Source organism: Chiloscyllium punctatum, chromosome 3 (assembly GCF_047496795.1).
Source record: "Chiloscyllium punctatum isolate Juve2018m chromosome 3, sChiPun1.3, whole genome shotgun sequence".
Taxonomy (NCBI): Eukaryota; Metazoa; Chordata; class Chondrichthyes; order Orectolobiformes; family Hemiscylliidae; genus Chiloscyllium; species Chiloscyllium punctatum.
This window is the reverse complement of record NC_092741.1, coordinates 65,836,232-65,863,583: the sequence shown is the minus strand read 5'-3', so window position 1 is coordinate 65,863,583 and position 27,352 is coordinate 65,836,232. Positions and strand designations below refer to the sequence as shown.

General features: G+C 38.6%; 1 protein-coding gene across 2 annotated transcripts in view; it reads left to right on the top strand.

Moving 5' to 3' along the window:
• Positions 1-4,754: 4,754 nt before the first annotated feature.
• tfap2d (transcription factor AP-2 delta (activating enhancer binding protein 2 delta)) overlaps positions 4,755-27,352 on the top strand; it is a 121,218-nt gene continuing 98,620 nt past the window's right edge. The window contains exons 1-4 of one of the 2 annotated variants that reach the window (XM_072549623.1): positions 4,755-4,879; positions 5,388-5,489; positions 7,737-8,234; positions 10,996-11,056. In XM_072549623.1, coding sequence (XP_072405724.1) covers positions 5,421-5,489; positions 7,737-8,234; positions 10,996-11,056 — 628 coding nt within the window. In that variant the 5' untranslated portion in view covers positions 4,755-4,879; positions 5,388-5,420. Of the gene's footprint in view, positions 4,880-5,387; positions 5,490-7,206; positions 7,346-7,736; positions 8,235-10,995; positions 11,057-27,352 lie in introns of those variants that run through there. The other variant, XM_072549625.1, reaches the window with a different exon arrangement.

Here is a 27,352-nt window from a genome sequence, read left to right as displayed (position 1 = left end):
AAATTAGCATTTTAGCACCTTTGCTAAGTTTTTGGTTCACTTGGCACAGATTTAAAAGTGTCAGTATTACTGGGTAATTGAACCTGACAGCATGCATCGACTCGAAAACTGTGGAATTGGAGCGTTTCAATATGCAATGTAAACGTCTTGTCAATGGTGGAATGATTAGTATGTATTCCACTGCCTCTTTAACCATCGCGTATCCATTTTGTGTTTGCCTACTTACATAGATGTTAATACATACACTTCCTTCCAGTTTTTTTTCAGCAAGGATATATGAATTCGATACTTTTTTTAACCAATTCCGTATTAATCTTTTTCTGTATCTGCCTAAGTATCAGACTACTCTCACACGCACGAACTTGCGTATACCTACATTTGTAACCAACCTGGAAACGAAGTCATTACTCCACGATGGCATGAAACCTGCAGCTGCATCTCTTCGAAGGCTACATTCCTGTCAACTTCCCGAGTTCGAAGTTTTTCTTTTAATCTTAAATCATACGGGAAGATGCAATCAAAAATACACCAAAAGCAGCTTGAAAAAAATGCTCTCAATCATGTCCAACCGTGCTTCCCTTAAAGCAATGCGGTTATACACAATTAATGTTCGATAGTAAAGGTGAATAAATAATACACTTCAGACCGCTGGTGGTAACGTTGTCCCCCGTGTAAATTACTTCCTACTAATTGAACTGGTGCTTATAAAGGCGAATCCTGATTCAACACAGACGGGGAGAAAGTCAAGCAGCAAGTCACGGCCAAATCCTTCATTCTTTTGACGAATAAGAGAAGAGTTAATACAATTCTTCTGAACATAACAAGAATGCTACAACTAATATACACAAAGCTTGCTTTAAGCAAATTAAAGTGGCCAAAATTATTTAGTGTCAAAAGTAAGTAGTGGACTTCACATCGACAGCTTGCAGTAAAACTGGGAAAGGGGTTGGAGTATTACCAACAGCATTGTAACTGCGAACTTTTTTCTTATTAACGTCCTGTTGCCTTCAAGGGCTTCAGGGTTATAACAGTGCTTGCTCAACCAATCGTTTAACCCACTTGAGCTGCAGAAGATTTAAGTGCATCTAACTTCTTACATTATATTTAAAAGGTAATCCAGGTTGCAAAACTTATGTTGCTATGTCTAATTTATTACTTCGCCTGATAGTTTTCGTTAGAGCAGGTTAACCTTCCTGATGTTTAGCAACATGCGGGAGCATCACGTCAGAGAGCAAACTGTTGAAAGGCAAAGTCTTTTCATCAACGTGATTATAGTGAGTCGCTGAGAAAATGCGCACGAAAGCATTTTCGTTGCTAGATACGATGTACAGAAATACAATCTTGATACAATGTTTGGTCCCCTTTTGTTTGTCCAATATGAAATGAAAGCAGTAAATGCTGGAGAAACTCAGCAGGCCCGACAACATCTGCAAAGGGTCGGAAAGTGTGGCGCTCGGAGAGCACAGCAGGTCAGGGCAGCATCCGAGGAGCAGAAGGATCGACGTTTTGGGCGAAAGGCCTTCATCAGGAATGTCATTCTGCTGATCCTCGGATGCTGCCTGACCAGCTGTGCTTTTCCAGCAGCACTCTTTTCGACTCTGATCTCCAGCCATCTGCAGTCCTCACATTCTCCAACATCTGCAGAGACAGAAACAGAGGTAATGTTTCGAGTCCAGTGTTGCTCTTCCTCGGTGCTGGACGCTGCCTGGCCTGCGAAGATTTTCCAGTAATATCTGTTTTGTTTTTCTATCAGATTTCCAGCATCCGCGCTATTTGCTTTTATTTATGGGTTCAGTATAAACCGAACCTGGATGTGACATTGTCTTCCAAAGAGTTTGCTTCAATGGTATCCAGGAGGTAAATATAAATATGTTGCAGTGTCTTTTTTTTCACAATTTATTCAAACTTGACTGCATACTTTGGAGGTCAGCATTCAGATGCTCACGCGGCTATTTTTGTTTTTGAATACACAAACACACAAGAAACTCAGAAGAATATATAAAGTAGATTACAGACTTCACAGTTAGTTCAACGTATGTACAGTTAACAACTTCTGCCATTGTGAACTCGTAAAACGTTAAGTGTGAACAAAATTCAACGGAGCTCTTTAAATTATTACCTTGACCTTTTAGACTGGATTCTTAAAAGATCATGAGTTGCAAGGCCCTGGTGTGTCTGACCATTGATAACACTGTCATAGCCACAGCCTTGTCAGAAACTCAGCGGGTTATTAGAGACGAATTCACAAACTTCACAGCAATATTTTGAGCTTTTTAAAGTGCATTTCGCGGTAAAAAGAAACAAAATGAACCTTGCATTTGGATAGCAGCCCTCACCACATCAGGATCTCCAAAAGCGCTTCAGAGCAAATGAAGTGTCTTGAATAGTGATCGCTACTGTAATGTAGGCAACTCCAGCATTGAAACGGATAACCAGAAAAACTGCGTTGTTACAATGCTGGATTAGAGATTCATATTGACAGGAATTCTGCTAATTTCATGACATTGGAATAATAGCATGGGATGCTTTATCTTTACCCGGACGGATTGCAGGCCCTCAACAGCACCTCGGTAGGTCAATAAAATGAAGTTTGGATTATATTCTCAAGAATGTTTTATTCTTATTAAGTTATATTTGATGTTAGATATCCATGAAACGAGCAAATTCGGTGCTGCAAAATCATGTTAGTGCCCGATATTCCAGCGTATTAAAGCTTTAAATGAGACTCAAGGCTGCCATCCTGTCCTACGCACTGCGATCTGCAATCTGGGAGCAACTGAGCAGATAAAGGTAGAACATTTGCCTTGAATGTTTACATAGTGGCACTAGCAAATCAGTTCGCGGCAGGTGTCAACTGGAAGTGGAGTAGTTTTGTACCCCTGGAAGAATAAGCATTGCAAAAAAGTCTTTAAAGCGGGTGGATCTCTATTATACTGCACATGATAAAAGCTTAGACAAAGCTGTACACTTACAATCGCTCTGCCTCCAGATTTGCTTCCTTCTGGTTACAATTTCTAAAGTTCGTGTATGATCTGGTAATACAGACGAACTGAGTTCACTGCGGAAACCCATATGTCCCTTTCTAGCGTCAGTTTGTATTTAAACACTACACATGCCAAACGTTAATACTCAGGTTAGAAGAAAAAGGTTTAATTGGACATTTGGGCACTATAAGCCATTTTTATAACGCCCATAATGGTTGACCTAGGGTGCACTTTAATGTCAATGCAGTGCACTTTAGGTTAACCATGTTAATAAAACTTTGCAAAACTTTAACTGACCTCCGATTTAGGACGCTTTATGGAAACTACAAACTTAAACACTAAAACATCACGTTTTGTTTGAAAGAAAACGTACGATTTTATGCATTGTAGAACAAGTTGATGAATGGAATCCTATCTAGAAAAAAAAGTAATCTAATAGAAACGTTTAGGAAAATTGAACACCAAACTTTAACTCTCACATAAATCTTAATTGTTTTGAGTATGTCTACCGTTGCTCTGTGCATATTTTGTATCCTATTATTTATCAACTGTTTGCTATTGAACTGTTATTAGCATTGACAGTTAAAATGTTTACAGGTGCAAACATGATTTAAAGTCTGTTTCTGCCAAACCCATGAAATTTGCATATTGCTTTGTATCTTTAACGTGTATTCTCTAATTATCAATTGGCGCTTGGCTCCTGAATAACTTGTTCACTGTAAAAAGTCATGGCTGTAACACTTGTTGTCTTTACCATTTTTTCTATGAGCAGGCTATGAACGTCGCCTTGAGTAATTTTGAAATGTGGCGAACAAAAAAAGGTATACGAACTACAATTATCCGAGTTTGCAATGCTAAATAGCACCCATGTGCCTTTTTGAGAAAAAAAATCCATGTACCCGTACAAAAGCTATTTGACCAAGACCACACCGTAACTGCTACACGTCTGGAGCCATTCACTATACACAAAGAACAACATATTTCTGTTTATCTATGAGTGCAAAGGGGGATCTCAGAACTATTAACAGATGGAACATAATATTTGACTAGTACAGTGCATATGGTATAACTGATGTGTCTGACTTGCGCTGGGTTGCGTTTCCTTTCGTTTAAATACAGTGTTCCCGCCAAATTTAAAACGTCTCTGACACAGCAGACTGCAATGATAATTAAGTGCGTTGCTGAAGGATGTAATAGTCTCTTCAGATGATATGTCGCTTATTAAAAGACACAACTAAGCTTGAATCTGAGCCCAGATGAAGTGGTAATGAAGAATTGAAAGGATAAATTAACACACTGGTTCATGTGCATATACAATACTCTTATGGTAGCTTTAGACTTTATAATTCTTGTAAATTCTTACTGTAATTGTGTAATGAAAGCATACTGATATACTTTTCATAGTTCTCCAAAAAAATTAAATAATTGTATTTCAAAACTATTTCTGTTTTACATTATCACTGGCTGGGTTCCAATTTAACCTGTATGCTATTCTTCAGCCAAATCCTAACTATAGCATCATATGTGTAAGAGTTAATTTACAATTGGGACCATTAGCAAATAAATTACTGGAATAAAACATTTACATTTTAATTCATAATTTTTAAATATTTCCATACAGTAATAAGGCCGTCTAGTTACATCAACATATTGCAACTTTCTTTAAATTTCTAAGATTTATCTTTGTGATGTTTCTGTTTTTCCTAAGTAACCAACATCTAAACCAGCCAATTCTGGAGTGGTTCCGTTCATTCTGAGAAAACTTGAGAGGCAGAATCTGTCCGGGTGAACCGCCAAGAACTGAAATCTTTCCATCATGGAAATCAAAATACTTTGGCATTCTAAGATTCGAAACTTTACTTACGTGCCCTACGCTACATCATCCTCAGATACAGGTAAACCAATACTCAACATTACTAGACCTCAAATCAACGTGTCTTTCCCTGAAGTCTTATATCCCCGGACAGACAGCTGGGAACGGCCGTTTCAGTTATGCTGGAGTACTGACGTTTCTGTCTGATTGTGTTTGAGCGTTATTAACATCACTAGTGGACACCTATTGATAAGGGTGCACGCAATTTACACCGCAAGATGACTGAACAACCTGAATTGATATTTAGGTAATGCATGGAGTGAAGCAACACAAAGTATAAACAATACCTTATTTAATTTTAATAAAATAGCCGATACCTAGATCAACAATAACCCTTAACTTCAATAATGAAGCGGCAAGTGTAAACGGTAGAACTTTATTAACACCAATTTTATGCATTCATATTTGTGAAATATATTTACTGAACAATAATGTGTACGTATCGCAAACCAATAATCATATGATAATGAAAATGCTGTTTTCTAAGTCAGAATCCTTTCTTATTTTGATTGTTTCTCTTCTATGTGGAGATAATTATAAGTACATTCAACAGAGCTAATGAAATGTTGAAGGGGAAGAAACTGACCTTTTTTCACGCCTGGATAATCACACTTGGACTTCACACAATGGAGGTAAATAGTAGTCGTGTGCCTTTGTCGATTTGCACAAAGGAAAAGGGGCCAGGGTGACAATTCTGGTTAGTCTGCATGAGCAAAGACAAGTGGTCTGGCAGAACTCCATACCCAAAACTTGGTTTTATTATTCCACAGAGTTTAATGTTAGATCGCCTGCTGTTCGTTAAAGCACAATATCCCACTTCTGAGTCTTGCACAGGCACCACTTAATAATGATCAGGAAACGTTGGGCATGCACCCTCGTCTTGAACCTGTCCAGGCTTCTAGCAAACTGTGTGTTATTTTCGACACAGAGTTATCAAAGAAAATCAGATGCAATGAAAACAGTTTGTAGATATATGCTTAGCGAAAAGCTTGACCCAGAAATGAACTACAACATATTGCTGAACGTTAGGGTTTAAGAAAGGACATGCTTTTTCTTGGAAGTTTAGTAAAATGAGCCGATTAAAAATCTGCTTTGAGAACGCGCTTTTGTCCCGAGCAGAATAAACAACTCTCAGGCATCCGTGTACTGAAATACTCTAACCCAGAGATTGTAAAAGTATCTCCCTCGTGCGGTAGTTACTGAAACAGTTTAAGCAGAGTGGGTTATTTAATAACTGCGTCATCATTGATGGGAGTGTCGACCCGTCCAATTACTCTGTTCTCACACAGTAATAAGAAAGACCACGTTTTATTTTCGTCTAATTCCATTTGATATGTTCAAAACGAAAAAGTTCCTGCAAGTTGGTCGAAGACTTCTTAAAATTTACCACAGCTACACAGTGATGTTCACCACCACAAGCATGAATTCCTTGTTGTTAGTGGTTGTATTAACTAGAACTAAATTAGAAAAAGCGAATTATAATTGTCAAACGTGTTTGAGATCTTAAAAATACAGGTACATGTGAAAATGGCAATGTGAACAAGAACAATCGAAATGCATCATAAACTACTTACTAATAACATTTATTTTCTATTTGCATGTTAGAAAATCAATTAAACTAACAAAATCAAATATATGCAATACTGCTGAGTTTTGGCCTTGCATAAATGTTCTCTTTTTTTAAAAAAAGTTTATCATTTGTTTTGAAACCATGAAACGTAGTATTTTGCTTGAACACAAACCTGTTTTCCTAAAAATGAAAATAAAAATTATATATTGCAGTCATTGTGCAGTGGACGAGTTCCAGATATTTCGATATGTCACGGTTATCAGTAGCCCTAACAAAACTGGGCGTTTTCCTGTTAAAATGGTTGTCTAAGTACCTTTCGGCGTGGTGCAAATTTAATAATCCCAGATTTCTTTTGTTATCTCGGGTGAAATCTCTACTTACGTTAAGCAGGTATGCCACAGATCCGATAAATATATCACGCCTTCCCTCATGTCTTCGAAAATTGCAATAAAAGCTTTACAAGATTAGGTATCACAAATCCACCGTTACCGGAGAGAAAACAGGGGGGGAAAAGCACGAAAAACTCCCCAGTACAATTAGCAAGTTCGAGCAAGCTCGGCTGTGATGAGGAGAAGATACAATATTTATTCCGCGTCTCCTGGGATGGAGCGCTTCTGTCTATTGTCTTCCCAGTTCAATGCTGATGCTTAATTTTCAAAACTTATATATTACCAAGGGACCTACGCCATCAGTTAAGAAAAAAAAACCCGACAAGTACAAAATGTGATACAGGGAGTTGCTTTTGTGCAGAGGAAACGTTATTTCGCTCGGAATAGATGGATTCTTCCTGGGTATAGAGGGAGAATATCATTTCTGGGGGAGAAATCGAGTGGTTTTGTTTTTACCTTGCTCCTACTGAACGTCTTTCTGGATTGAAAAATGTCAGCAGCGTTCCCGGGTCTCGTCCATGATCCCGAGGTATTTTTATTCTGCTGGTGATTTTTATGACATTTCTAAATCTGTGGTAATCAATTAAAAGTTATGTTTCTCCCGGCTTCAAGAGCAAATTTATTCGTTATGACATCTGTCGCGAGGATGCCATTCGATGCATTGCAACAGTTGCCACAATGAAAAGGAAAGCGTTATCCCCCAAAAGATGGGAAGTTAAGTAGCTAGATTTAGTTAAACCGCCGTGTATTGTTGGAAGGGATTTGAGCCTTTCCCATTGGTGATGGACGGGTTTGAGGCGCTTGTGGTGTATTTTCTCGCAGGCTTTAGTGTTTGAGCGATTGAGCAGATTGATCGCACTTATCTACCTGCAAGGTATAATAAATGACAAACAGGATTTGTTTTCTATTCTTTTTCTCAGATACGTCATGATGGATCAAACAGCTATCGTCTGATGCAGCTGGGATGTCTGGAGTCAGTGGCAAATTCTACAGTCGCCTATTCATCCTCATCCCCTTTAACCTACTCGGCGAATGGAACCGATTTTACCTCGCCTTATTTCTCCACAAATCACCAGTACACCCCTTTGCACCACCAGTCCTTCCACTATGAGTTCCAGCACAGCCACCCGGCAGTCAACCCAGATGCCTACTCATTGAATAGCCTCCACCATACCCAGCAATACTACCAGCAGATCCATCATGGAGAACCTGCAGACTTTATCAACCTTCACAACGCCCGGACTCTCAAGTCCTCCTGCCTGGATGAGCAGAGGAGAGAGCTGGGGTGCTTGGAAGCTTATCGCCGACACGATCTGTCTCTGATGAGCCATGGCTCCCAATATAGTATGCTCCCAGACCAAAGACTTCTGCCAGGTCCAAACCTAGGGCTACCGCCTCCGGGACCTGATGACATACAGGTAAAATTAGCATTCATCATCATCTAGCAGTTCCAAAAATACAAAATCCACAATAAGAAAACATGAATTTGTTTTTCTTCTTTACAGCATCATTTTTCAGACCTCGTAGATTTTAAGTCCGTTTTTAAAAAGTCCTCTCTCCCCCACCCCCTCAATGAAACATAGAAATGGTTTAACCAGTGTTCTTTGTCTGCTCTCGGTGTTTTAGAACGGGGCGAAGCGAACAAAGGTTACGGCCATCAATCTAAAGTCACTTCTAACCAGTAAACTAGAAGGCAATATGCCATTATGGGTGAAGTATGTTCTGTAACATTGTCCAGACCTTAAACAAAAACAAAGACAATATTGTAACTTGAATAAAGTTCCTTTTGGTAGCGCACCAGCAACTGTGATTTCTCTCTGCTGGAAGTTACTCACCGCCAAACGTGGAGAGTGTAAACAAAACAGAAATAAGTCAGAATCAAAACGTGAGCAATATTATTTCCTTTCGCAATTTAATATCGGCCATTCCGAGGTTGCTTAACTGAGGAGATGCTGTTCTTGTACCTGAATTATATATTTGGCTGGTTTAAATTGTACTTATTACTCACAAGTATCTTAGCTGTTCTGTCGTCATTCGTTGCTGTACGATCGCCTTCCAGTAACTTTCCGAATCTACGAGCACAAATAGAAACGGACTTGTTTGAAAATCGCATTTTAAAATTAAAACGGTCGAAGGCAATAAACTTGAACGCAGCCCAGCGCGACTTCAAAACAAAGGGAAGGGTGATTGATTTTATTTCACGAAAAAACTAGATCAACTCCTTTGTTTATTTTAAAAGGTCGTTACTTTATTATCGAGCCGACATTTTTGGTATTACTTTACTTTAAACATAGCGAATCACAGAAACGAGTTGCAAGTTATCATTTTCTCGCCGTTAAAAAAAATGCATGTCTAATTTGTAACACTTGAAGTTCATACTCACGTTAATTCTGTTTCTTGTTTCCCGCTGGCACGATTGGTGCTCCTATTTTCTTAAAGGTCAATTCATTAAAAGTAGGATTTTGAAAACCTTCTGCTTGATACCACACCCGTCGCAGTGATATGTGCAGTTGTCTCTAAGACACACCGTATTTCAGCTCAGTTCGTATATATATTTTAAAAAGAACCTTATCTCTTGGATCAGAAGGTAATTAAGACGATTAGTGCCCGTAAAACGTGACTTTCCCCCCCTCTCGTTTACCAAGGATAGGACAGTAAATGAAATAGCAGAGTGGCAGGGCCGAGAACAGAATTGTGGCCTCATTACAGAGAAATTCTCAAATTGGGTCTCAGAAAATCTTAATTCAATGCAACGCACTCTGCTGAACTAAACCCCCTTTATGGTCTTTTTCCTCTGCCCAGCACGTCTGGTGCTCAATTTTATACTTGTACATTTTTGGTTCTTTTCCTTCACACAAAGCGTGGTGTTTTTTTTAAAAGAAAGGATTAGGGCATTTGCAAGCGAGAAACAATAAGAAAATGAAATGCGCGGGTGCACCGTAGTTTATCCAATTTTCGACTTCATGTCACCCACCTATTTACTTATGCAATGTAATCTGACCAGACTAGTTATTTTCTTGTGTTCTTTTAAAGAGCATGTGTGTGCAAGAAAAATAAAGGATCGAATGAAACACTCAATGAAAGTGAGATATGTTTGTTATTCGACTAAGATTTTGGTCTTCGGGTTAATTCTGTGTTTATTAAAAACTCCATTCGGCTCCTCTCGTCCTATTGCCTAGTCCAGCGGCAGAAAACGTTTGTTTCCAGCTTTTAGGTCTGCTTCCTCGCCAATTTGTGCTAAACTCAAATTGACTGGAGACTGCTTAAACAGCTGAACAGATGCAAACGTTCTTTAGCCAGTAGATACATCTTTGAGCTCCCTAAAAAGATTTGCTATGCTCAACAAAAGAAACTGTCACACCTTTTCCTCGTCACAAGTTTAATTTATGCTTGATCTAGGATTTTTTTTATATATTGATTCTATAATCACTTTAACCCCAGAACATAAGAGAAAGGGCTGCAAGTTTCTAAAGGTTTACAAGAGCGCGTCAATGGGACTAAAAGGAGAGGGAAAAGGGAACAAGGCCAATTCGAGCGACCTTTAGTATGGGACACCTCTCCCTCAAATCTTTTCAAACTTCTCCATGGGTAAAGAGCTTTATATTTTTTGGTAGAGAAAATGGAAATTCGTGCGTAAACAGAATAAAACTGTTTATCGTTAATATGGAAATATAATGTGGGAAAAGTAATTCCAGTGAAAATAGAACAGTTAAATTAGTTCAAGTTTCCATGGATTTGTGTATTTGACTGTGATTTGATTGCCAACATCCGAAACTCATTGTACCTTGAGCAAACCAGGATTATTTAATAGAACTAAAAATCATTCATTTGGCCCAAAGATACATTATATATTCTAAAATATATTTTAAAAGTGAAGAAATAATGCAGGAATGCAATTCAAACACGTTTGCTGTATGGTTTTCATCGACATATTTTACCAGGAATCTTTCCCGGTAAAGGGATACTTCAATAATTACCTTAAAACCATCTGTTTGAGAATGAAAAAAAGAGGAGTTTTTGTTGCAAATTCGAACAGAAAAGGATGAGCTTGTTAAAATCGTTTCTGGGTTGGGATCAACGTGAACACTGTCAGATTTTTTTAAAACAATGTGATGACAGGATGTTCATTTTGTTTTAAATTCAATCTTCCTGATCTCGCATTTGTCTTTTGATTTACAGAACACAGTGGAGGCGCAATGTGGGTTAGTTTTAAACGGTCAAGGCGGAGTAATACGGAGAGGTAAATCATTTGTCTCTTTTTTTTGGTGCTTGACACGACGGCGATGTCATTAAAAACCATTCAGAAGTGAACCGGCCTTCACGTGTATTCAGAGCGCATTGCCTTGTATCAACCTCGGAATACTGTAACAAGGGGTAGAGGGAACAACAAAACATTTAGAGTACGGGGTGAGATCTTGATCAATTATAATTCGCGTTTGCCTTGCTCGGACTCTCAGAAATTAAAGCGGAACCAAGAATGTTATAAAGCTAAAAATCCGATCAGGCATCATTTGAATAATAACCGGAGAATATTAAACAGTTGATAAGTGGCTTTCTTTTGCCTTTTGTCTGCACACGCATGTGCTTTGCTTTCAAGTTAACTTGCCTCATATTGAATACTTTTGTAACCCAGTTGGGAACATCATTGGCATCACCTGATGCGAGTGCATGTCTTCAAATAACTGCAATTGGGAAATGGCACATGGCTCTACTTTAATGAAAAGACTCAAACATATCGGTCAGTGAGGAGCAAACTGTCTAAATTAGAGTTGGTTGCTGCTGCCTAGCTACTAATTGGCCTTCATTTTCCGCCATTGTGAGACACCAGAAAATGGTATCGATGTATCCATATACCAATTATCAAAAAAAAAGATATTTAGAATACATTAAAGGTACTGGTACAGAATTGTGGGTAGGTGAATGCCCCCCACCCGGATCTGAGCATGTCCTGTAAAGAAATCAATTTCCCAAAGTGACACCAGATTGGAGACGTTTCAAATCTTAACCGCGTTCTGCACAGAAATGGTGGTCCTGCCTGACCGCCGCCGCTTTGGTGTAGAGAGTTATTCAGTTAAAAACAAGACAAATTCGTAGGAAAATACGAAAATAAGTTTCATTTAACTTATTCATTTAAACAGAGATTTTAAACAAATCCAGAATCGCAAGACAATTTAATTTATCTATTTTTGAAAGGAAAAACAGATTTTCCCTGATTGTACAAGCGTCTATGTTCCTCTGTGAGCGGTGAAATGAACTAGTTTAAACTTCCTCGTTACAAACCCCCCGTATTGAATAAAACCAGAGAGCCGCAGTGCTTAAAAATGTCGTGAAATATGCGCCCAGGACAGCCAAATTCTGCGCCTTGTGAAAGTTGCAATTTTAATTTAATATTGAATCTTTGACACTTTGGCTATTATGGAATGTTATAAAATGCTGATCAGAGGAGGGATCTTGGCGTAATGTTCGTCAACGCATTTGAATCTAAAAATAATTTCTTGTTTTCAAATTAGTCCGCTGAAAATGATAGAACTTTGTGTTTAAAGGAATAATGTTACACATATACCTTCTAATGTAGGATGGAATGTAAGTTAAATATTAAGCTCTTAACAACGCGTAAAAATAATTCTAATCGATTCGAACTGTTATTGATCCGACCAATAATAAGTATTTAGTTCCACAGACTTTTAAACAACGACTTTTCATTGCAAATAACGTTTGCAATCAATTCGTGAGATTGAAATGCGTTATGTGCAGATTAAATGCCATTATTCCAAAAGTCAATCACGTTGTCACATTGCACGCCAACCTTTGGATTGTTGTCAGGATGTGTTCAGAAATATGGGTGCTCAAAACAGGCCCCAACGCTATAATCCTTCCTTAACCACAGGCACCTTTCCAGTGAGAATGACTTGTTATGTTTGCCAGTGCTTCGTATTTTTAATTGAAAATTGTGAAATCATCTCATTCTCAGTGTATGAAAATAGCCGGTGGGACGCACGATCAATTTTTTTCTTTACGTTCCCGATCAGAAAGTGTGACTGCACAACGCTGATCGATTCTAAGCGTCCTTCACTGATATGCGCGTTACCCTGGTGCTTATCTTAGTTTAAACATCACATGCTGTATTTAAAATAGGCCATCAAACCGTTTTAGTATTTCCACGAGGACTTTCATGACCAGGAAGTTAATAGTCAACCTTAGTAGTTTTGTTCGCTAGCAAATAGACTAATCTTTTCGCTTGCTTTCTTTAGACTATTGGACTATCTTACCTGACAATAAAGAATAATCACTCCTGAAGGGTCAGCAAGTCTGGGTGCTATTTAGCTTTAATTCCGAAAAGTTGCTTTAAAGGGAAGGGAGGATGCTAATAATGTCAAGCATCAATGCCAAGAATCGTGAACTCCCTTTGGAGTTGCCTTTCTGAGAGTGGGGAATGTGATTCTGTTTGAAGCACCTGTACACTCTGGCGCTCCAGAGCACAATCGGTATTCTTTCTATCCACAAAGACAGCTTTCTGAGACCTGATATCACATAGGTGTCTTGCTGATGCCATAATTCCCAAGATTGTGTTTCTATGGGGTCATGTGACTGAAATATGTGAAATATTGGAAGTCCACTCTGTAATCAGAAAGAAGCAGAGTGCAGTTTGTACTCACTAGGAAGTGTAGGGAAGCTGTGATCTTGCAAAGAGAGAAGTCATACCTGCGTAAAACCACCTAAGCTGAACCTATCAATGTTTGAAATACATTGGACTTAGTGCATTATGTTAATCTCGTGAGGAACATTGAGATTTTTAAAAACACATAGTCAAATCTTTAATTTTATCTAGAATGGGTATTTCCAATCCAACATTCACAAAAATAAGTGGCAGACTGCATGATTCTTGTTCCTCAAAGAACTGGCATGACCATTGTTCACTACCACTTATACAATTTATTGTCTGCCAGAGGTGTTATTTTTTATGAGATCTTAAACAAAGATTCCGTATACACTCTAAGGTGGATTTTAAGGTTCCCATGAAACTATACAAAAAGACCAAAGGATTCCTCAAGGATGCACAAGCAATATTATCCCATAACCAACATTATAGTAACAGATTATTTAGACATTAGATTACTGTCATATGTAGATCCATGCTTTGTGCAAATTGTCTGTCATGTTTCTGTCATTACAACAATGATTACAAAATATTTGCTTGAGATCTTGAACCAGAACAGGTGTTATATAAAGTCATGTTCTATCTTTACTTCCCACCAAAAATATGTATAATCACTTTTAAGAAGTGTTGGAGTATTTGTCAGCGATACTTTTGAAAGAATAGCTGTACTTCTTGTCAAGCATAATTCTTGCAAGAATTATGAAGGGTGTTAACCCAGTAACTGACTTAAAATTAAATAACCATTGAAGAAAGGTCATTGGTACCTTCTGCTTAATTATTAAGGTTGTGTGGTACATGAGAAAGAAGAAGGTATCAGTGAAAAATACAAAAGGCATCCATTCCTTTTCTCATCCATCTTTACTTCTTGAATACATGACAACGTTGTCTTTGACTTGGACTCAGTTCTTTGAGGCTGAGGAATGTTGTAATATATTTTAAACTTTCTGATACCTTTAAAATACAACAAATATCCATCCAAGTTAAGCTATTGCTATACCAAACATGTGCCCAGATGATTTTCCATCATCTCTTGTAGTAGTTGGGTATGTAAGAGGCTCATGCATGACATTCATGACTAAACTATAATGTGGATCTGGGTGAAAAAGGAGAAATAGCCACAGGAAAAAAAGGGGTCCAGTCGAAATTATGTTGATGCTCTAAATGAACCTAGGTTAACTTAGGTTAACTTAAATATTCCTCTACAGGAAAAATGTGCACATTCCACATGAAAAAGAATGTGAGGAAGTCATTGTCCTGTTTAAAATTTCCAGACAATGTAGAATCCAAAACATGGGCTTTCTAATTATTTGGATTATAGATTTTTTTTAAACTAACAAAAAGTATATCCAGGTCTAAGGCATCCAGCTGTCTGAAAAAAAAATGTATTGTTTCTGTCATCATTATATTGAATAAGTAGAATAGGAAATTAAACATGTGCATTATTACATTAAGGTAAACTGGAACCTTTTCCACAAGATACTATCTTACTTTTGTTCACTGACATTTAGACACCTGTCCTCAGTTATTATATATAGAATTGGTCCATAAAACATAGGTTACAAAACAATAATTTCTCTCTCCTAGTAGATACCTTGAGTTGGTTTAACTGAAGTAATATTGAATTGCTATTTCTCTTAGTTTCTTTTACTTGAGTTGTTACCTTTCTGCAATGTAATTTTGAAAATAAACTTCTACACTTATTCCAAATCTATATTTTAAAAGTAAAGACTTGGTATTATTGTGGTATTGCACTGAAGCTGAAATCCCTCTGCTATCACTTTCAGTTAATGGTGTGCAGTGTTTAGCCTGCAGCTCCACTCTCCCAACCATCAGAACCAATAATCTTTACATTGCATAGTGCCCCAGTATCGATAGCTTCTCTTGCCTGGGGCATCTGCTTTGATATGTTAATATTTTTGAGTACCAAATTCAGTAGAGATCATATTAATGTTGTTCATACGGACTGGTGCTTCACTTAGATGAATATTCAGATCTCCTGTTTTCAAAAGAAAACCATCTCCTATTTACTGAAGTCGCATCCTTTCTGATCACCCTTGGTACTAACAATTCATCTCAACTTTCTAATACCCTAACTGATCAGGCTTAAGTTAGGATCTTTAATTAAGAAAGGTGCTTTTGTTTTAAATTACAGAAATGAAACTTGACAGCAGATGCAATTCGAAAGAATATTGCTGTTGTGCAGCTATAAGAGATGTTAGGTGGTCTATACTCCAACATCTTTGCTATAAGGGTAACAAAGCGACATTTGGTCCATGTCGTTTTTTTGAAATCTTGATGGCAAACTCCTAAAAAAGCTCCTGATTCGTCTTGTGATCATTCAGGCTTGCCGCCCCAGGCAAATTCAGCAGCTTAAACACTACTATAGCCCCTGGGCCATGCAAAAAGGACCAGACTGCCGGCAATAGCACTTTTCGATTGCTCTTGGCAACATAAAATACAAACTACTTTGAATCAAAACATTTTTGGAATTAATATGAGTTGAACCCCGCTTGCTACTCTGCACTTTATGAGGCTGGTTTGTGAAATCACTCCAAGCATGAATTTTATGCCTAGTCATGGAACAATGCCAAATCAAATCTAAATTCAGACTCATGTCACTTATAATCTAAGAATATTTATGAAACTCAAAGTATTTATTGTATTTATACCTGTTTTTATTCCTGTCTGATAAAGGAACACAGATCTGATTTGATTTACAAAGTTTAATTTCAGTTTTAAAAACAAATATTCAGAATGTCTTGCTTGTTTTCAATTTTAATATTGCAATGTCCAATTTTTAAAATATTGGAGTATAGATTTTAGAAATCCTATGTGTTATTGATTACAGTGTGTTGTTTTATTCTATAAACTAGTTAAGATGAATGGATGTGAATTTGCCTCATGTTCATGCGTTGCCTGACTGAAATTGTCTTCCCAATATTTGACAGAGGACACACAATTCAAGGAGCTTTCCCATTTATTCAAAAATAGAAGAACTTAACAGCAAAGAAAACAAATCTAATGATTTGATTTGGCGATTATTAAATAGTAGTATGTTTTCATATGCTTTGGATATTTTGATTATAAAAAAAATTCTCTACCTTATTTTCTATTCTCATTGCATATTACGGAATTTTAAAAGAATCTCAATTCCAAGAATTACGTCAGGATATGACTTGAATATTTTCTTAAAATATATATGAATTCTTGATTTAAATGTCCCAACAATACAATGCACACGGCAATTTTCTGATACCTGTTTGAATTTAAAGATAATGGAAGATTTATTCATATTAGTGTTTATTAAACATTTCAGAAGTTTGTTTTCTTCATTGAACTTTCAATCCAACATTGTTATTGATTAACACATAGGATCCAGGTTTCACTTTTAAGATAATAAAGTTTAAAAATCATTCAAAATGAAACAATAAACAACAATTTTGCAATAAATTAACTGGATGTCACTCATACTATAGTTTCACGTGTAAGACAGGAAGAGTGCATTCCAAAAATGAAGGAAATACAGAAGTACCACCACCACAATTCCATTCAAAGAAAAAGAATAATACTTATTTTAGTCATTTATGCAGGTACTTTAATGTAGACCACATTTTTAAATAGTGAATGTGATTTTCATGACCTCATACCTGAGAGGCACTTTGTATCTGTAGGTTTGTGTGCACACATCCCTGTCAAGATTAGTACTCATGGAGACTTTTATTCTCTAATTAAGTTAATTGCACTGCATTGAAAATACATGAGATGAAGCATTTTTTAAAAACTACAATATTTTAAAGCATTTATGAGATAATGTATTAATAATGCATGAATACTAAGCCTAATGACCTGAGTGGGGGAAAAAAATCCAAAAAGATAATTAGAATTATCAGGTAGACTGCCGAGGTATAATAAACATTGGAACCTATAAGAGAGATTAGAATTAGTTAAGAGTAATTAAATATCTAATACTAAATCAGTTTCATTAGTTTAAAATGGAAGTTGTAATGGAATATATTAAAATATACAATAAAGTGTTTTCTGCCATTTTAGCTTCGAATATTAGAATTCTTTATTTGCATGACAATAGTTTTATATAGAATGTAATTCTTTCCCAAATAATATTTTCCCTCATTAGCACAAATTGCTTTAGTCAACTTAATATAATCTGGTGCATTTATTGTGTTCCTTGTGGAAGTGTTAGATATTTCTGAATATCGTGAATTAATTTATAAAGATGAAATTGTTGTCCTTTTTCAATTGACATATTTTTGTAAACAAAAATGTGCATTGTTTAATATAACTTACTTAAGATTTCTCTTCCTGATGTCTTTAAGTAATATTAAAATTACACTGTAAAGATACGACTGCTTGTCATTGGAAATGAAATCACAAATGTGAACCCTTAGATATTGTCATAGCTTTGCTCAAAATAATAGACATGCATTTTGTTCATTTCTTTCTATGTCTGTGACAAATAAAAGTCCAAGAGAACATCCCCTCAGTTTTTAAAACAATTAGTAAAATCATTGTTCCTTTATATTGTTATTTCTGTGTGATGCTGTGTTGCCATGGTCCACGAAATGACAGTAAAAAAAAAGCTCTGCATTGTGTTTTGGATTTTTTTGGTGGGGAGGGATTTCTGTTACATAGCTGTCATAGCTTAACAGGGACTGTCTTTTCCCCAGTGGATTTCATTGAAAAGAGCACATTGTTAAAGAGAAACATGAGAAAGTGAATTCACTTTTTATGTGTTATGACAGCAATTTAATATATATAATTTTGCAAATACATATATTTGGAGTTTTGTTCTTCAGGGAAAGGATTTCTTCATTGTAAACTGGTTGTACTTTTCAGAGGTGGGTGATAGTGCAGAATTATATTGCTCTAACATGCAACAGCTTAGGGATTCAATGGTGCAATTAGTTAACAATCTGCTCCTTTGTCTTTAAGTCTCTTGAGTTCAATCCCAAGCAAGGCTGAATTCAGCAGGAACAAAACTCTGCTTTATCATCACTACAGGTCAGATATAAAGTGAAGCTTGGCTTAAAAAAGAACAACAGAAGTAGTCCACACAATCCATCCAGTCTGTCTTACTTTTTAATTTGATCATCTGCCTCAACGACACTTCCCCAACCATTCCCTGAATCCTTCGATTTCCAGAAAGACCAAAAATCTGACTATTCAATCCTTAAACATATTCAATGCTGGAACATCCATGACTCTTTGAGGTTGAGAATTCTGAAGATTCATAATCAAGTGAATAAAGAGATATTCCTCACCTCAGTCCTAAATGATTGATGCCTTGCCTTGAGGCTGTGACCAGAAGTTCTAGATTTCTCCATCAGGGGAGACAACCTTTCACTTACTAACATGTGAAAATCTTATATGTTTCAATAAATGCACCTTGCATTCTCCTAAACTCCAGAGAGGAAAGGCACAATTTACTCAATCTCTCATGAAGGACAATCCATTCAATGCAAGAACCAAGTTTACATGCACTGCACTGTCTCCAAGGTATGTCTGTCCTTCCTGAAATAATGGAGACCAAAACTACACACCAGACTGTAGGTGTGGTCTTACCAAAGCCCTCTAGTTTTGTCATAATCTTATACCAGTCCCTGGTTGCTGTCAAGCTGCAGCATACAATTGTCTTTCTCAATAAGAGAGGTCACAATAATTGCTATTGTGAGGAAGAATCAACATCAGTCATTTGAAACTCCTCTTGCTGAGAGGCATTTTAAAAAAATATATTTTCAGCATGGAGCAGTCAAACTTCAATTAAAACATAGTTTGCTGGAAAATGAAGGAACCAATTACCAAGATTTTTTGAGTAAAAGCATGAGGCATTTTACTTACTACTAGCCCCAATACTTGCACACACAAACACAGGTAACAAGTTTAAAAGGGAGAGTATCTGGTCCAATCAGAGAAAAATAAGGTTATGCAGCTTAGCAGTCATAAGAATCTTTGAGGTGATATATTTTAAGATGGAGGTCACAGTTGATTAATTGTTGACTTTACTCTGTAACAGTGGCAGAAATTGTAGATACCTTGCAATCTTAATAGAAGATTGTTTTCCCAAGCTGTTTTGTTTAACAGGTGCTGTTTTCCGAGATTCTGAAAGCATGAGGAAGGGAAAGAGAGATTTCCACCTCCTGTTATCACAAATTAAAATTTTCTTCTTTCTATTCTTCTGCTCAAAAGCAACTGTTAAAATTAGTTCAGCGTCTAGCTCCATTATCTTTCTAAGTTCACTTACTAGCAGATAAGCCATTCATCGGATGCTGTGCCTTTCCAGTACCCCACTCTCAACTGTCTTGAAACTGACTTGTTCTTGAGTCCCAATATCTCTCACTCCAAGCTGTACTTACAGCTGACTATGCTCTACACCACCTCCCCCAAATTCCCAATGTTGAACTTTATTGCTCTCTATCATTGGAGACCACATCAAGGACTCTAACTTCCTCCAGTCACTCATTTCTCTTTGCGGCTATTAGCTAGGATGATAATTTTCGAGGAGAAAGTGAGGACTGCAGATGCTGGAGATCAGAGCTGAAAATGTGTTGCTGGAAAAACGCAGCAGGTCAGACAGCATCCAAGGAACAGGAGAATCGATGTTTCGGGCATCAGCCCTTCTTCAAGAATCGGGCTGATGCCTGAAACGTCGATTCTCCTGTTCCTTGGATGCTGCCTGACCTGCTGCGCTTTTCCAGCTTCACATTTTCAGCTAGGATGATAATTTGGCAAGCTGAACTGAGAAAGCAAAGGTGAGAAAGAGGTCTTCCAGTAAAGTTCCCCACTAGCTATTGCAAGGGTGATGATGGGTTAAAGATATGGATTCATAGAAGTGTGTTTGGGACATAGGTATTTATGTACATAGGTTTGTAACAGTCAAGACCCTGACTTCGTTGCATAATGAGAAAGTTTCAATGCAGAGAATGTTAATCATAAGAGTGTTTCTGTAAAAGGAGATAACTACAGTAGCAAACATTGCAAAAGACAATTGTCTAACATTTCATAATTGTGCATACTAAAGATTATTTTTAATAAGTGAGTTCTCAGTATTTGAATTCAGAGGGGACCAGCAAGGAATTTTCTGTATTCATTTCAGTAAATAAACAACGGGATGAATTTTACCAAAAAATCCACAAAGTGTCAATTTCGCAGCATTTCACAGAGACGTTGTCTCCATAAGCTCTACTGAGTATCTAACATAATTCTTTGCTACTCACCTCTCTATGAATGTACCAGACCCCTATGGCACCAGTCTCATGCCAGCTTGACATTTCCAGTAGCAGGCATACTCACTGCCACCAGGGCCTTCCAGGACCCTTCCCATTGGTTTCATACTTAAATACCAACAATATACCAGGTCAATTGCTTCAAGCCAGGAACTGCCATTCACAGCTGTAGCTTGGGAAACATTATTTCAGAGATGGAAAGTAGAAGACAAGTTGGTACTGCAGGTTGCTCATAGGAACCTAGAGATGCTGGTGGATGGGATGATAGAGAATAGAGCTGTGACCTTTCCTCAGCATGGTCATTAGAGACTATGGCAACAGGTTGGTCTGAAGTTTCTGTATGGGTCAGTGCAATATCCAGAGTGTGGAGGAACCCTCAACAGGGCAGAAATAAAAGTTTAATGATCGTTTTGAGCTCAGCAGGTCTAATGCCAACATCTCTCAGCTACTTCACATTCATTCTAATTCTGCTACTGGATTAATCTGCAACAAAGCCTTTTGCTCTGCTACAGTCACACTTTCCTGCAGCATCTTCTCTTGTTCGCTTTCACCCAGCCAAACACTAGTAATTCTGCATGCTCTCTGTGCTGTCCTTGGGACACCTCACCAACATGCTCTCACTGGCACCAGCACTAACAGAAGATTCTTGGCCGAGTGGGGGGAGTTGAGCCCAGTGCTCATCTGCTCCCATCAGCTTTCTTTTTCTTTCTTTCCTTAATTTTACTTTTGCTGTTTTTTTTTCTTTGTTTTCTTTTCCATAAAGCCTGGAGAGTACTGGGTGAAGGAGGAGGCCTTTTGTAGCAGCAGCAGCAATGCCAGGAAGAGCCAGACATGGCTCCACGCCAGCTCGGTGTCCTATAAAATATAAAAAACAGAGATGTATTTCTGAGGCTCAATAAGTCTCAGGTCAGACCACATTTGGAGTGTGTGCACAGTTTTGGCCGCCATATCTCAGGAAGAGTGTACTGGCCCTGGAGCATGTTCAGAGGAACGCCACAAGAATGATCCCAGGAATTAAAAGCTTAACATATGAGGAACGTTTGAAGAGTCCAGGTTTCTACTCCATGGAGTTTAGAAAGATTGGGGGGATCTCATTGAAATGTACAGAATACTGAATGGCCTGGACAGAGTAGATATTGGGAAGATGTGTCCATTGGTAGGAGAGACTAGGACCCGAGGGTCTTAGAGTGAAGGGAAGACCTTTTAGAATGCGATAAGGATAAAGTTCTTCATTCAGAGAGTGGTGAATCTATGGAATTTATTGTTAAAGAAGGCTGTGGAGGCCAGGTCATTGAGTATATTTAAGACTGAGATAGATAAGTTCTTGAGTATTAGGAGGATCAAGAGTTACAGGGAGAAAGGAGGAGAATGGGGTTGAGAAACTTATCAGCCATGATTGAATGGCAGAGCAGATTTGATGGGTTGAATGGTCTAATTTCTGCTCCTATTTCTTATGGTTTTATGGTCTCTCAGCAAGTGAGGAGCAGGTTCCGGGCTGACTCCCCTGGCAAGGACTCGCCGGCTGGGCTGAGGCTCCAGGTCCGCAGCTAGACCCAGCACCTGGAGGAGTGGAAGCATCAGGAAAGGGACGGGGGCAGATCGGTGGCAGCATCTGGAGGAACATTGGATAGTGAATAAGAGGCTTCTCCCAGCCTAGCGGCCTAGTGGGGCAGTTTCTTGGTGTGGCAATCTTGTACCGGTGTACGGCCTTGCGTTGATCTTCTTCAGTGGAGGTTTCTGACCCAGTATTCCAGCCACCCATCATGGTGGTCTCAACCCAGGAATGGCAGTCTGGCCTGGCTACATCTTCAGGGTATTCCATCGTACCTTAATCAGCTTTCGCCAGGAGCCATTAAATGAACTGTGATGAACTTTCTCTTCATTTTACTTTTGTTTATTATTAACTATGACTTCTGTTGTTAATATTGGTGACTTAGAAAACTTTTCACTGTATTTTTCATGTAAAAGTAAATGTGATAATAAACTTCTATTCTACATTCCAGCCACTTTCATCCCTCTCAAGCCCTCCCTTTGTCTCATGACTGGAGAAAGCAACTCACAATCAGGCAAAGGGAGTCAAGATGGGTGATGGGGTGTCTTACATTCATCTTCTCCCTCCCTATGAGAATTCTTATCTTAGTGGGAGGAGGACATGGAGATTCATGTGGTGATGCTGACAGTTCCTTGCCCCTGCATCCAAGTTAGATAATTTGTCAAGTATGACGTTGCTTTTCCATTACAAACACTGTGAACATATTCAAACAATAAGAGAGCTTCTTTAAATATATCAAAAAGGAAGAGAAAGGTTAAAGTGGACATAACCCCTGAGAAAATGAATCTGGGGAGATGGTTTTGGCGAACAAGAAAATGGCAGAGGAGTAAAATACTTACTTTGCATCAGTCTTTATAGTAGAAGATGCTTCAAACATTCTATTAATAATAAAGAATAAATGGGAGAAATTAAGTGTCATTACAGTCGCTAACGAAGTGATATTAGACAAACTAACGAGGCTAAAGGCATGTGAGGCAGTTGGACATGATGGCTTGCATTCTAGGATTCTAAAGATGGTAGCTACTGAGATAGTGGATGCTTTGTTTGTGATTTTTAAAAAAAATCATTGGATTTTGAAGAAGTACCAGAGGATTAGAAAACTGCCAATTTGATTGTCCCTATTCAAGAAGACAGGGAGGCAAAAAAAGGATAAATATATGCTGATTAGTCTAACATCTATTGCTCAAAAAATGTTGGCATCAGTTATCATGGAAGTAAAGCAGAACATTTGTAAAATCACAACCCTAATTATAATCAAGCAGAGTAAGCATGGCTTCATGAAAGGGAAATTGCAGCTCAATAATTTGACAGAGCTTTTTAAGGAAGCCTCAACCAGAATGGAAAGAGGGGAACCTATAGGTGGTTGTGGTTAGACTTCCAGAAGGTGTTTGACAAGGTATGTCACACAAGATTAAATCATAAGGTAAGAATCTAGGGTGTTGGAAGTAGCACAGTTGATTCTGCTATAACGTGAATTTCTTTAGCACGAATTGGCTATAACGTGACTGAAGAATTTAGACAATTATTGTAGAACACAAACTTTCCTTAGCTGTATCAGTTATAACGCAATTCCAGCCCCATTAGCTTAAATGGTGCTGCTATTATGCGATTTTCTTATAATGTGGTGTCGCCTGGGATCAGAACTATTGTGTTATATCAGAACCACCTGTGTAAGAGCATGGATGGAGAATTGGCTCATGGACAGGAAGCAGTGAGTGGGTACAAAGAATTCTTTTTCATTCTGGCAACCTGTAACCAATGTGGTTCCACAGGGATCAGTGCTAGGACTGGACCTGTTCACAGTATATATTAATGACTTGGAGGAATGGATTGTCACCACATTTGCAAGCAACACAAAAATAGGGTGGAAAGACAGGTTATGAGAAGAATGCAATCAGTGTACAAAGGGATATTGATAAGTAAGTGGCTAAAAGGTTGTCAAAAGGAGTATAATATGAGAAAATGTAAAGTTGTTCATTTGGAAGGAAGACAGAAGAATAATATTTAAATCAAACGGACAGAAACTACAAAAGCTGCAAAACAATGGGACTTGGGGGTACTTGTGTACTAAACACAGAAAGCTAGCACATAGGATGCAGCAAGCAATCAGGAAAGGCTATTGGAAGGTTGGCCCTTATTTCAAGGGGATTGGAGTATAAGAGTAGGGAAGTCTTACTGCAATGGTACAAGGTGCTAGTGAGATCATGTCTGGAGTACTGTGAGGAGTTTTGTTCCCTATACTTAAGGAAATATATCATTTCATTGGAGGCAGTTCATAGAAGATTCACGAAGATTATCTCTAATATGGAGGAATCATCTTATGAGCAAAGATAATGGCTGGGATTCTATTGACTTGAGTTTAGAAGAATGAAAGGTGATCTCATTGAAACATTTAGGATTCTTGAAGGACTTGACAGGGCAAATTCTGAGAGTATGTTTCTTCTTATTGGACACTCTAGGATCTCAGGGCAGGGTCTCAGAATAACGGGGCTGCCAAATTAAGATTGAGATGACAAGGAATTTCTTCTCTGAAGTTTGTGAGTCATTGGAACTCATTTCCATGGGGGCTGTGGGTTAGAGATTTTCTTTTATATTTAAGGCTGAGATAGATTCTTCATTAGTAGGAGAAACAAGGATTATGGGGAAAACACGGGAAAGTGGATGTGAGGAACATTGGATCAGCCTGGATCCTGTTGAATGGTACAACAGACTCAAGGTGCTGAAAGCCCCTTCTCATCCTCCTATTTCTTATGGTCTTGGCATCTTATGCCTGAACTTGGAGCATTCTTTTGCAACTTATTCTCACACATGTCTTCTGCAGATGTGTCATGAACAGGACAGCCCTTCAGAATATCATCTTCCCCTCCACTTGAGAAAAACAAGCCACAGATCACTTAGAATGACCCTTGGGATGAAGGGCTTGTTATGTGCAGAGTGGTTGAGGACTCTGGGTCTGTACTGAATGGAGTTTAGAAGGATGAGGGGTTATCAGATTGAAATTTACAGAATATTGAGAGGCCTGGAAAGAGTGGATATGGAAAAGATATTTCCATTCATAGGAGAGACTAGGATCCGAGGGCATAGCCTCAGAGTGAAGGGACAACCATTTAGTTAGATGAAGAGGAATTTCTGCAGCCAGAGAATGTGTGGAACTCATTCCTTGCTCCAGAGGGCTGTGGAGGCCAAGTCACTGTGTGTATTTAAAATGGAGATAGGTTCTTGATTAGTAACAGGATCAAGGGTTAGGGGGAGAAGGCAGGATAATGGGAAATATTTCCATTCTAATTGAGAAACATGTCAGCGAGGATTGAATGATGCAGCAGACTTGACGGGCTGAATGGCCTTTTTCTGCTCCTATGTTTTATGGTCTTATAGAGAAAGCACTGGCAAGATTAACTCCTGCATCTTCACCAGCTCAGATACTGCCACCTCGATGGGTACTTGACTAAAGTAGATCAGGAGCATATTCTGTTGAGCAGATTGTTGACACTGCAGATGGCTGAGGAAGAAACATCCCAGGTCGCTGGAACTTGAGGGCTGCCAGAAGCCTGGCACCTGCGCAGCCTGAGGCAGGAGGGAACCCTGTGGTGTCGTCTGTTAATAATTTCATTCAAGTTCACAGGCAGAAACAGGCACAAGAGGAAGGTTTGCCTGAGACACTCAGGAAAACGACTGGAAGGTTGGAAGAGACCATCAGTGCTATCAATGCCACACAGTCTCTGGTATGCAAGTGCCTGGCTGCCTCAATATCTGCTGGATATATTCAAAGGCCTGTCTAATATCATTCCAGCGATTGGTGCTCTGCAAAGTGACAGGAGGTCAAGGGATCTTAACCTCATTCTGGATGTCCCTTCCTTACAAGGAAATAGGGTGCCAGTGGGCAACCAGCTGGAGGAACCAGGTTCTCCAGAAGTCTCTTCTCAGGACACCCAAGAGGTGACAGGCACTCCACCTTGTCTGTTATCCCTAACCTTGAAGACCCTGACCTGAAACGTGGCAGGGAAAGGATAAAGAAAGACTTCTGAGGGTATGTTCATAGCATGTGTGAAACTTCATTCTAAATCATTTGTAATTTTATGTTCACTTTTTATCATCTGCTCTGTAGACAACTGCTATTTTAGCTGCAGCTAAAAGAATGAGGTTTGCTGCAATGGGCGAAGGTGTTGAATTGTAGAAATGCTGGACATCATGACATGATGATCTGACCACCACATCAAAATGGGTAATGACCCCATTGCCCCTTCGTAATCTGTATGGCATTCCACTGAAGACACTGTAGCTCTCCAATGTGTTTGTCATGTCCTGAGGATCTGCTGATGGTTGAAGCTCGTCCTTCTCATCCATTCCTGTGGAGACTCTCTAAGTATAGTAGCTACAGAGAAAATAACAGCTTCTACTTGTCGTTCCAATGAGCCAATGCAGCAATATCAGAAACAAAACAGCTGCTCAGTAATATGATCATTCAGCAGTCACAGCACAAACAAATAACATTTGAACACCATCCTCTAAACTTTGCATCCAAAATGGCAGCAGAGTAGGACACTTCAGCTGCAGCTCATCAGCTCTGTCCTTTCCTATCCTTTTTTATCTCTTTTTTCTCTCTTTTGTCTTTCTTTCCTTCTCTCTTCTCAGCTTTGGAATCCCAGCCTCAGAGTTCCTGGCCTCAGAATTCTTGGCCTTGGAACTCCTGGCCTCAGCACAGACTCGATAAGGTGTCCTTTCAGCCTGGTGTGGCAGCCTCTTGGTCTGACATGGCGGTCTCTTGGCCCAGCGTAGCAATCGGCTGGACCATCATGGAGTCCTCTCAGTCCAGTGTGGCAATCTCCCAGAGGTGGTGGTCTTTGGTCGGTTGACTTCTGGTCTTGAGGTGACACCAGAGTGATCTCCCCAGCCTCATGAATCCTGAGGTGAAGCCTGGTGCAGTCTGAAGTCAAGGCCCATTGCAGACTGGAAGCTAAGTACCAACATGGACTAGGTTGGAAGACCATTGGTCTGGCCTTTTTTTTCTCCATTTTATAATTTATTTGTAAACCTGCAATGCTGGACTTTTTTACTTCTCTATTCTTCCAAGAACTGTAACTGAAA